The 12,406-nt window shown below is 47.9% G+C and overlaps 1 protein-coding gene across 4 annotated transcripts in view; it reads right to left on the minus strand.

Moving 5' to 3' along the window:
* LOC308184716 (zinc finger SWIM domain-containing protein 6) overlaps nucleotides 1-11,522 on the minus strand; it is a 228,049-nt gene extending 216,527 nt beyond the window's left edge. Inside the window, exons 1-2 of one of the 4 annotated variants that reach the window (XM_080572077.1) lie at nucleotides 11,223-11,519; nucleotides 287-7,170 (exon numbers count right to left, since the gene is read on the minus strand). In XM_080572077.1, the coding sequence (XP_080428203.1) occupies nucleotides 287-818 (532 nt within the window). In that variant the 5' untranslated portion in view covers nucleotides 819-7,170; nucleotides 11,223-11,519. Of the gene's footprint in view, nucleotides 1-81 lie in introns of all 4 variants that reach the window. The other 3 variants (XM_080572076.1, XM_080572079.1, XM_080572078.1) reach the window with 3 other exon arrangements.
* Between the last annotated feature and the right edge of the window lie 884 nt (nucleotides 11,523-12,406).

Here is a 12,406-nt window from a genome sequence, read left to right on the forward strand (position 1 = left end):
TCTGGAGGCGAAGGGGAGGAGACTAGCGGAGGAAGTTGCACAGCCTAGGTTACAGGGTAGAAACGAAGGGGTTGCGCCGACCTGAGCGCTGGGGGCAGGGAGCAGCTTTGCCAGGAACAGGGCCGGCAGAAGGCCCTCGGCCACCAGGGCCGCGGCGAGTAGGCAGTTCCCGGGATAACAGGTGGGTGACACGCTGGTGGGACCCGCGGTGCGGCCGACAGCGCCCTTGTCCGGGCGGCTGAGACAGTGGCCCAGCTCCGGAGCGCGGCCCCGGCCAATGACTCACCGACTTGCAGGACGTTATCGACACAGCCACCATCGAGCAGAGATATACCCTTGCGGAAGGGCAGGCGACTTTCGTCGGCGGTAGCGTCTGCAGCACCACCGGGTGCGGTACTGACGGCAATCCCCCCAGGGGTGGTGGGGTCCTCAGCGCCAGTATTGAAGGAGGAGTACATACAAATCTCCCTCTCGCTGCGGGGAAAGGACCAGTAGACGATCCTGCGCTGTACCGGCTCCGGGATCCGCTCGAACCGCTCCTCCACCCACTGGAAGGGCCACTTCTCCGCCACCTTGCGAGCCGCGATGTCCAGCAGGGATTCGGGGCTCTGGGTCTTACCAAGCGGCAGCAATCCCAGGGCAACGGTGGTGGTAGCAGCAGCTGCTACTGTTGCGGAGGATGAAGAGGATCCGGCACAGAACACCCCGCTGCCAGGTCCGGCGCAGCCCACCCGCTGGCCTGGTCTACAGCTCGAACCATAGCTGAGTCTGCAGCAGAAACGCTTTGCGGGGAGAGGGAGCTGACCACGCTCCGCCATGATCGCACCGCTTCTAAATAGGGGACGGAAGTGCCTATACCCTATAAACGGCACCAGGAAGGCCGATGGCCCCGCCCCTCTGCCATATAAGGGTAAGGGACGGGTACTTTGCCTCACCCAAGGGGGGGGTCGGCGGTCGGCACCAGATGCAAATCGCCGGCACAAACAGAAATAGAATTGCTAGAGGAAGGCTTACTGCTCGCGCTGGCAGGGAGGAGTAGGGAGAAGAAATGATGCTTCACACACGCGTCCGCCCGCCCCCCACCCAACACCACCATCCCCACCGCCGCCACCACCACCACCACCCGGCGCGAGGATACTATGCCGCTGTGTCGCCCTTCTTTCTCCCCACCCACATCGTTGATGTCAGGCACGCAAACTCAGGCTGCGCCTTGCGCGCATGGTGGGAAAAAGGAGGGTGGGGCCTGGTGGCGCTCCCTCTCTGACACCTTGTAGAAAATGGAATGGGGGGGAGCAAGCTGTTCACCTCTGCTGGAAACACTAAGGGTGGAGGCGGGGTGAGGGGAACTGCGCTCACAGCAGGGAAATATGGTAATGGCTGAGGCGACTACCCTCGCGTGAAGAAAGGCTAGGGCTGGCCAGCCTCTATCGCCTTGGCCGGGGACAGAGCTTCTGGGAGAGTCCTCGGAGGACGGGTGGGGGACGACAAGAGTCGCGGTGGCTGTCCTCATGCGTGACTGGCGCGGCCCGTGAAGCGGTTCCCTCAGCCGCACCCCCAACTCTTTCCACTCTATCAGCGATACTGTGATAGTCGCGGACCGTTAAGACGGGGGCGCCCCGCGCGCCGTGGGGTGCCCGCGGCCCACAGCCTGTGCCGCGGGCGCGTTTCCGCGCGGGCCTGTCTGTGGTGCGAGTATAACGTTGCCGCTTTGCTTCGCAAATGGTCCGGCTTGGAGCCGCTCCAAGGTGAGAAGCTTCGTGCCGCAACCCGCCGCGAGTAAAGGGAACGCAATTAAAATATGTTTGCCTTAGTGTTGAGAGATCTGTAAAAACGCTGTTATTATACATCTGTTCTGGTTAATTTTTAGCGAGCGGCGGTGTGCCTGCAATTTCCGCAGTGCGTAAATTAGAAATGATTCTTTTTATTTCGGGATTCGCTAAAATACACCATTCAGAATCATACTGATTCCTCAAATTAAACGGAGAAAAAAAAAAAGCTGATGAGCCACAGTAGCAGGCTCAGGATTGTGGTGGTTTCACACTGATGGGTAGCTAAACTCCACCACACTGCTCTCTCCCCATACTCAAAAGAAGAAGGGAGGGAGAAAATGTGATGGGGGGGAAGGCTCACAGGTTGAGATAAGGATAATTTAATTAAAGGAAAAAGAAAGAAAAAACAAGCAAAAGCCACACAGAAGGAAAGAGAAAACTATTCTCTACTTTCCATCAGCAAGCGATGGTTGGCCACATCCTAGGAAGCAGGGCCTCAATATGCATAGCAGTTGATTGGGAAGACAGATATTTTCATGAGAGCCCCCCCTCTCCTTCCCCTTTCCCACCTTTTGTTGCTGGGTGTCACATCATGTGGTATGGAATATCCGTTTGGTCAGCTGCCCTGGTGATGTCCCCTCCCCACCTCTTGCCCACCCCCAGCCCATTGGTTCTTGGGGGGGTTGGAGAGGGTTTTGATGCTGTGCCAGTACTTCTCAGCCATAGACAAAACATTGGTGTGATACCAGTGCTGTTCTAGCTACAAGTGCAAAGCACAGCACTATATGGGCTGCTGTGGGGAAAGTTGTGAATAGAATCACAGAATGGTTGAGTTTGGAAGGGACCTCTAAAGATCATCTAGTCCAACCCCTCTGCCAAGCAGGATCACCTAGAGCACATTGTGCAGGATGGCATCCAGGTGGGTTTTGAATATCTCCAGAGAGGGAGACTCCACAACCTCTCTCTATGCAACCTGTTCCAGTGCTCTGTCACCCTCACAGTAAAGAAGTGCCCTCTCATATTCAGCCGGAACCTACTTTACTTCAGTTTGTGCCTGTTGCCTCTTGTCCTGTCACTGGGCACAACTGAAAGTTGAAGTTAACTCCATCCCAGCCAAACCCAGCACAAGGATATGAGACTCGCGAATAACACAGAGTAAATATCAAATGAAGTCTGTGTTTTGTTACCTCTACTTGTAGCAGGAACTGATGGATACAACTCTGGCCCTAATTACAGTCAGACTGCTAATGCAAAATATTGTGAAAATACATAAAGGATTTGGACTAGCTAATAAATACTTTGAAACTTCAGCTTGAAAATAGGCTTTCTGGTAAGTTCCAGTTGAAAATGAAACTTCTTCATGCCATCTGGATTTAGCAATGAGCAGTACTTACTGACGTGATGCAGAAGCTGTAACTGGAGCACCTGATCTCTTCATTCCTGTAGGCCAGTTTACCCTGCTGGATTACATTTTCCATGATGCATGAAATGAGACTGCCCAGGTGGGAGATCCACCACTGGGAGCTTCAGGGAAGTAAAGGACTGTGAGGTGTGTCAGGTGTAAGATCTAAGAAGTGTAAGAAATAGCAAGTTAACTGGAAACTTGATCTCTACTCTCTTTACATCAAAATTACTCAGCAGTTGTTGAAGAGCTGCTGACTGTGGGAAGCCCACATAGAATCAGTATGAGAAGGACTGCATCCTGTGGGAGGGACCCCACGTTGGAGCAGGGGAAGAGAGTGATCATGAAGGAGCAGCAGAGATGAAGTGTTATGGACTGACTGTAACCCCCATTCCCCTGCGCCACTCAGGGGGAGGACATACAAGGGGGGGGGGAAGTGTTTTTAGTTTGCTTTTAGTTTCTCACTGTTCTAGTCTACTAGTGATAGGCAATAAATTATATTAATCTCCCTGAGCTGAGTCTGTTTTGCCTGTGACAATAATTGTTGAGTGAATTCCCTGTCCTTATCTGAAACCTTGAGCCCTTTTCATCATATTTTCTCCCTCTTTCCCTTTGAGGAGGGGGATTGAGAGAGCGGTTGCGGTGGAGCTCAGCTGCATAGCAGGGCAAAAACACCACACATATATATTACAAGTTGTTTTTTCTTTGAGATCATGAGATACCTTCTGGATGGGAAATGAAAATGAGCTGATGGTTGTGTTTCTGAGTACAGACTGCACAGAACAGTTACTCTTGAGGTGACTGTTTCTTAAATTCACAAGTTATCTACTGGATTTATAGATCTGACTAAATTTTTAGTCTCGATTCAACTAATGAAGTCTCTATTCTAAAGTCTCTATTCTAAAGTCTATTCAACTTTAATTTTTGATAAAATACAGGACGTAATCCCAGTTACTCCCAGTTCGCCAATCTATTCTCTTTAATGACCAGTGATAGGACCCAAGGGAGTGGAGTCAAGCTGCAACAGGGGAGGTTCAGGCTGGATATCAGGAAAAGGTTCTTCACCGAGAGGGTTGTCGCGCACTGGAACAGGCTCCCCAGGGACGTAGCCACGGCACCAAGCTTGTCGGAGTTTAAGAAGGGTTTGGACTGTGCTCTTAGTCATATGGTCTGAATTTTTGGGTAGACCTGTGTGGTGCCAGGAGTTGTACTTGATGATCCTTGTGGGTCCCTTCCAACTCAGGATATTCTATAATTCTATGATACTTAGGACAAAGGATTTTAATTCTTGAGTATGCAGTGGTTTGCTGGCAGATGAGTAACAGGTATTACGATAATACCCCTAAATTTTGGAGGTATGTGGGGTCCTGAGTGCTACAAGCAAGAGATGTGGATGTAGGACTTTCTTTTGCTATTAATATGGCATTGTTTTCAGTATTTCTGAAATCAGAGAAATACACTATGTGGAATGGCAAAAACAATGAACGTCATGATTACATGTGTATGAGAGTAGAGAGAAAAAATATAATTAATTTTGGCCCTGTCACTTAGTCTTTGTTAATAATTTTTCTTCTACAGTGCTCTAGTGCTATTTCTGTTTTAAACAAGTGTCTAGCAAGTCAGTAGAAATGCTCTTATAAATTGGGTAATGGTTGTTCTTTACCAGGTCTTAGCCACCTGCTGCAATAACAATAACACGTTCATGGTACTGGAAGAATTCTTCCTTTCATAGTAAAGAAGCTTTACTGTAAAAATTGAGAAAAGAAGAGTGAGAAGTACAGCAATGAAAAAATAGAACTTCCATAATAAGCAGAAATAGCCCATGTGTCTGTTATCTCAATTTAGTCATTCTTCTGTCTTTTCAAATCTGTAGAAAAATTATCAAATTCACTTAGGAAATCCCAGAGAAAAGCCCCTAGACTCACCTTTTTCATCCATCTACCACTCAACAGGAATAGCTACTTCCCATTAAGTCTATGAATATTCAACAGCATTCAACAGGATGCTGTTGAAGCTTTTTTCTTTCCTGGGCTAGGGAATACACATTGAAATTATGCCATTAGCAACTCAATTCTTCTCCTTGGGTTCCCTCTGCATTTACATAGCACCATAATGGCTTACAAATTATAATCTGAGTCTGAAGTTCCTTTGTTCTGCCAGTATTGCCACCTTTGCTCCTTGAATTTTCTGAAAGCAACCAGGAAGACATGTTAATTCCAGGAAAAAAATAAAAACGTGTTAAAATGTAGAAAAATGGATTGCAAACAACCTAATGCTGGCCAACACAAGTCACCCGGGTGGTTAAAATGTATCTGGAAAGATGAAAACAAAAACAATCATTAAGAGAAGACATGGCATTTCTGCATTTAAGCTGAACAAGACCTCTAGATTCATGCACTGCATAAAATATTTCTAAACACTAGGAGGGTAGGGGGTCAGAGATGAAGAGGAAGAAACTCAGAAAAGGAGGCTAGAGGGTTCTTAGAGCTGGAGATTTAAGAAAAAACACAAGCAAAATTACTAAGTGTTAATTAAAAGTCTTGATTAAGAGGTGGCAGCATTAAAATAATCAAATACAAGAAAAACTGATAGGTATACTGAAACAGCTGAACTTAAAATGCTAAGCTAAAACAAGTCTTTTTTTTAACCTGTTTCTTTAGGAACCTATAGATAACAAAGCAGTTCTTCTAAGAAAGCTGTAGGTTTTATGGATCCCAAATATATTTTAACATTTATCATTTGAAAGCTTGAAAAACACTGCTGTAGGTAAAGGTAGTAAATATCGCTACACTTTGCAGTGTAGTGTGAAGGGATGCAAGACATGGACTCCTGATGGCTCTTGAACAGGAGACCTTTATTGCCATTTTTCACCACTACATATACTTTCCCCATAGCCCCACGTGCTGTCCACGCGCCCGAATCTGTCATACAATTGGTTAGAGACCCTCAGACACGTGCCTCGAGCCAGCCAGCAATTGGCCACTGCCCAAAGCTCATCTTTAACACTGTAGCCAAGTTAATTTATCTCGACCTTGCTCAAGTTTTTGGTTCTACCACTGTTTTCCTCATTATCTCTAACTCAGGGACGTGTGAAACAGCACAAAGCTCCCTGCGAATTCCTTTCCCACAATTCCCCCTTTTTTATTTTCAATCAACCAAATGCTTTCTATAGATTTTTCTATCAATCACTGCAGACACTGCAATAAGCAAGGTACAATAAGCAACAGGGTGAAAAATCACAAGCAGAATTACGATTGTAAAATAGCGTGCCTACTAGAATCTACATCAGTCAACAAGCCACTAAGCGCTAGGGATGTTGCTTCGCAGCGATGCTGCTTCTCACTCGCACAGCACAATCACACAGTCATGCAAAGAGGCCTCTTGCACTTCTCATTCATACCACAAGAAAATATCACTTAATTTGTCCACGGCTTCAGGAGGTCCTTGTCTACTCCTGCGGTGAGCGGCTGAGAGTGGAGGCCCCTCTGAGGAAAATGGTCGGGGTGCACCTAGGGGCGTCTGTTACACAGTCGATCCCACAGCCGAGCAGAGCGGCTCCTGGCGCAAGGAAGGATGCTATTATAGCTTTGTATAATTACAGCAAAGAGATGCATTGTGATAAGGAGCAAGTGTGGCATTGACCATTTGTTTCAGGATTTGTTTTTTTTGCCTGAGCAATTTAACCTTACATATGCTGTTGCTGTTTCACATCCCAGGATATCTAATTCCTGTGGCTCTAGGGGCGCTTGCGGCAAGTAGACAGTCCAGTCTTTGTTATCTGCTGGGTTCCCTACCAGACATGTCATAAACGGGTCGTTAGCACTAGCCAGGGACAGGCACATCGCTTATTGTCCTGTCATGTTGGCGAGGTTGACCCAGATGTTGCAGCATGGTTGGATGGAGACCCAGGGCTGGCAATAACCGATGACAGCGGCGATTGTGAGGAGGAGGCCAGCCATGGCCTTACCCCCCTTGCTGGTACCCATCTTGGTCCGTGACCTGTGAAGACACAAGCATACACTCGACCCCAAGTTATTAGAGGCTGGGGTCCCTCCCAAAGACCTGCATTTAAATTTTTTACTATTACTAAGGCCTGCTCTGACTGTGGCACCCGTGACAGCGTGGAATTCATATTTTTGTAATGTTTTACTATGGGCGGTACCTCTTTGTGAGGAAAGGGTAATGATAGGTGAGTCATTATGTAAAGTGCCTTTCCCAACCTGTTCTGTGGTGTTTCCTGTGTGTCTCCCCCTTTTTGTTTATTTGGCAGTGTTTTCAAGGTGCGATGTGTGTGCTCAACAATGGCTTGAGCCATGGGGGAATGAGGAATGCCTGTGATGTGTCGGATACCCCAAGTTCGAAAAAAGGTTTGAAGGGAGTGACTAGTATAGGCAGGGCTACTGTAGGGTTTTATTTCTTTTGGGATGCCTAGCGCCACAAAAGCAACACGGAAGTGAGCCTGGACATGGCAACTAGTTTCACCCACCGCAACTGTCGCCCAAATAGCATGAGAGAAAGTATCTACCAATACGTGAACATATTTCAAGCGACCAAATTCTGGAATATGCTTTACGTCGGTCTGCCATAACTGTAGGGACCGTAGACCTCTATGGTTTACCATTAAAGATGGGGTCGAAACATGTTGTTGACAGTCAGGACATGTTTGGACAATCAGTTTGGCGTCAGTGATCAATATAGCGAATTGTTTCACCAAGACTTTGGCGGATTGATGGAAAAAGGCATGGGATAACCGTGCTTGCTCCAGCACCTTAGGCACCAGGGCAGTCAGGGTCATATTAGTTAGCTGGTCAGCGTGTGTGTTACCCTCTGCAAAAATACCGGGTAACATGGTGTGGCTCTGCATGTGAATAATACAATATGGGTGCACTCGCTGCTGTACCAAAAATAACAGCTCCTTAAATTTTAGAAACAAGTTTTCCTTCGGGATATGTCTCAAATGTGCCCTCTCAATGCGCTGAGCAACACCTACAGCATATTGCGAGTCCAATGCAATATTCAAAGGTACTGGTTTTTTTTTCTTTTTTCCTTTTTTTTTCCTCTTTTTTTCCCTTTTTTTTTTTCTCTTTTTTTTTTTTTTTTCTGGCTGCAATGTCCTCGATCACCGCATTGATTCGTCACAAATCATGCAGTAATCTCCATTTCCCGCTCTTCTTCTTGATGACAAACACTGGTGAATTCCATAGGCTGTTTGTCAGAACAATATGTCCTTGTTGGAGTTGTTCTTGAACCAAGTCCTGCAGACTACTGCTCGGAAAAGAATCAATTGAGCAAGTCTAGTTCCCTTTGGTATTGACAATGGTGGAGACGGTGTCCAAGCCATAGTTTGGATTTGTCCATTATAATCGGCATCAATTATCCCCGGCAAAACAAACAATCCGGTCAAAGTTGTACTTGATCGTCCTAGCAGCAAAACACTACAGTCATTCCCAATTGGTCCTTTGATGTTCAATGGAATTTTATGAACGTGAGTACACCACGAAGTGGCATCCGTTACTGTGGAGGTATCCACTCCGGCATTCCCTCTGGTTCTTGCTGAAAGGGTGTCCACGGTGGTAACCGTGGCAGCGGGGCTGCAGCGCGGAACCCTGCTCCACCGTGGTACTCCATGGGCTGCAGGGGGACAGCCTGCTTCACCACGGTCCTCACCATAGGCCGCAGGGGACTTCTGCTCCGGTGCCTGGAGCACCTCTCCCCCTCCTCCTTCACTGACCTTGGCGCCTGCAAGGCTGTTTCTCACTCCTCTCACTCTCCCAGCTGCTGTGTGGCACAGCGTTTTTTTTCCCTTTTTTTTTTTTTCTTTTCTCTGTCTTACATCTGCTCTCACAGAGGCTCAAACAACATTGCTTATTGGCTCGGCTCTGGTCAGCACCGGGGCCCTTACCTAACATGGGGCAGCTTCTAGATTCTTCCCACAGAAGCCACCCCTATGGCCCCCTGCTACCAAAAGCTTGCCACGTAAACCCACTACATTCCAATATACTCTTACTTTACAATTATCACAATCTTCACAAACTTCACTTACATCAAAAAGAAAAAGAATTCCCCACACCAAAATAAACATAACATCATCACAGCACCGACGAGGTGGACAACTGACACACAGACCACCCCTCATCCCTTCACCACACTAATATGAAACATATTCCTCATAATTGCTGCTTTCTTAAATTCTTCACAACTATTGCATTCATAAAAAAAAAATCCAGTCCATGTTTTGCCCGTTACTTCTCTCAACTATCATCCTTATCTCAAATTCCTTGAGCCCCACGTTGGGCCAGTAAAAAACCATAAGAAGTTATCATGGATTTGGGGTAGGAGGTTTGAAGAAACCAATCTTCCGGCAGTATCGGACAATAAATGGCACAGAAACTATAGTAATGCTGAGTCGTACTGGAGCAATTTGTGACTAGCATATGCCAACAGAAACGTGCCTGTACCAGCAGCCCTTTTAGACTGCAGCGATGATTCACTGAAACCAAGTTTGAAGAGAACTGCAGTCATATCCACACCACTTGACACAGCCGGGTAGAAGATTCCTAGAGATACTAATGAAATTCCAACATGGAATGAAACTCCTACAGCACCATGTTCTTTGAAAACTTTTCAGCTGCTGGGATTTATTGAGTTTGTGTTCACCGCTGAGATCTGTGGCTGCCTTTTCAGGGGATCCACCCACATCCTTGGCCGAGCTGCCGGCGGCGGCCCGCAGCGCCAGCAGAGGGGCCGGCGGGCTGAGGGGGGGGCGACCCGGCGAGGGCGGGGGGACAGCAGCGGCGGCGGCGGCGGTCGGCGACGAGCGGGGGGGGGGCGGCGGCGGCGCTTGCGGCCGTGCGGGCTGTCGCGGAGCGCGGGCGGTGCGCGGCTCTGCCCGGTCACGCAGGGCGGACAGAGCGGGGGCCCGCGGGGCGGCGGGCCAGGGCGCAGCAGCAGGCGGAACACGGCAGCGCCGGGTGCGCGCGGGGCTCGGTAATTTGTTGCCTAATGCTGGTAAATGATGGCTCGGCTTTTCCAACTTCAGGCAACTTCAGCATAGCCTGGAAGGCCAGAGACGCGGACTGCCGCAAGATGGCACCGTCGAGCCTAGCCTGCAATCTCGGATCAAATAACGGCTCAGTCCCCATCAACTGTGGGATCCCGGCTCCCAAGAGGGGGTCGCCGGGCTGCCGGTCCAGGTTACGCAGGGCGGCCAATTCGCACCCTTCTTTCCATTTTTGCTCCCACAGTAATTTTTCTGTTGGCGCTAAAATCATCGCAGCTATCTGACGGCAATCGTACGGCACCAGCAAGTGACCAGTCATAACGTTTTCTAACAATGACTGAGTAAATGGTGCGTGTAATCCATATGTAGTCACAGTCTTTCTCAACTCTTTAATTAGGTCCCATTGGAAGGCATTATATTCATTTGGACCGTTGGGTCACACCTGCACCGGGAAAGCCATTCCCACCGGGTCCCCGTCTTTTAGTGCTTCTCGGCGCACCAGCTCCCATCGTTCCCGCGGGTCGAAAGCTCGGGCCCCCAAGGAGGCATTATCGGGGTAGGCAAGGGGGGAGCCGAGGGGTTCAGCGGGGAGGGGTTCTGTGGTGGCAGCGGGGAGGGGCTCTGCGGTGGCGGTCCACGGCCCTCTTGCTTGTCATCCCCCAGGTCTATCAAATTGCACTGCTCTGGTGACCTTGCAGGCTCTGATCTCAGTTTGGCTGCTTTTATTGCCTGGGCAACGGCATTCTGTACTTCCTTTTCTGCCTGCCACGATCTTAAAGTCTCTGTCACCAGCCGCCACCTCAGCAGCATTAGTATCCCCACGGGACGCTGCTTCCCATATTTTTTCCCCCGCTTGGTCCCAAGTTTTTACATCAAATACTGTAGAAGCCATTGAGGGGAACCCTTGTTTTTGCAAAATTTTCAATAATAGCTTTATCTTAAACGGATCATATTTTACTCCCCTTTCTATTAGGAGTTGCGTTAGCAGTTTCACTATAGCCTCTTCCTCTGCCAAAAGGCTAGCTCCCATGATTAATGCCCAGCCGCTCACCTGTCCTCCAGGTGATGTCCCAGGGCTGAAGCTGCAGTCCAGCTGCGAGCTTGACTCGTTCTGCTGGGTTCCCTTCAGACGCTCGTGCAGCGCTGCTCCTTCCTGATCACGTCGGGGTCACCATTTGAAGGGATGCAAGACACGGACTCCTGATGGCTCTTGAACAGGAGACCTTTATTGCCATTTTTTCACCACTACATATACTTTCCCCGTAGCCCCACCTGCTGTCCACATGCCCAAATCTGTCATACAATTGGTTAGAGACCCTCAGACACGCGCCTCGTGCCAGCCAGCAATTGGCCACTGCTCAAAACTCATCTTTAATACTGTAGCCAAGTTAATTTATCTCGACCTTGCTCAAGTTTTTGGTTCTACCGCTGTTTTCCTCATTATCTCTAACTCAGGGACGTGTGAAACAGCACAAAGCTCCCTGCGAATTCCTTTCCCACAGTAGTGACTCTGGAAATTCAAGCACAGGAAAAGTGGACAATGATGAGTGTTGATGAAGATTGGTCAATGAAGAAAATAGTGTACTCGATCAATATCTTTGGTTTAAAACGTTTTCTTAAATAGTTTCATTTATTATGTTCAGAAACTATTTTTTATTTCAGGAGTTAAAAATAGAAACCTTGCCTTTTACCAGCCTTTTAAATCAAAGCAAATACTCTAGGATATATATTGCCAGCTCTTTTAAGACTTTAGAGTCTCTCTATGAAAGTGTAAATAAACCAGCAGCACTGAAAGAGCCCTTTCAAAGTGCAGCTTTTTATTCTAATTAAATTCCATGATGATTCCAAACCTGGCGTCAGATGCTAGAATCCAAAAGCATTTAGGAAAATGTACTTAAAATACAAAGCATACTTTACTGGTATTCTAAAATAACATAGAGACAAACATCTTAATTTGAGCTAAATCCTCTTGACATTCGTTTCTGTCCTCTGCCTTTTTGTGGCTTGATACTTGATGTATGAAGTCATTCTGAGATGGACTGAGGGGGAGGGCATTGTTTGTGTAAGAGTCCCAGAGCTCTGTAAATTAATGCTGCTCTGTATTTCCTCAAGAAATGAGCACAATCAGTTTACATTTATTGTGAATAGACCCTGGGAAGGGATTATTTCTTCCTTATAAGGAGCTTTGTGTTGGAATATCTGTTGGGACAGTTTAGCTCACTACTGAGTTACCAA

This window comes from Anser brachyrhynchus, assembly GCF_964034855.1.
Source record: "Anser brachyrhynchus genome assembly, chromosome: W".
Classification (NCBI taxonomy): Eukaryota; Metazoa; Chordata; class Aves; order Anseriformes; family Anatidae; genus Anser; species Anser brachyrhynchus.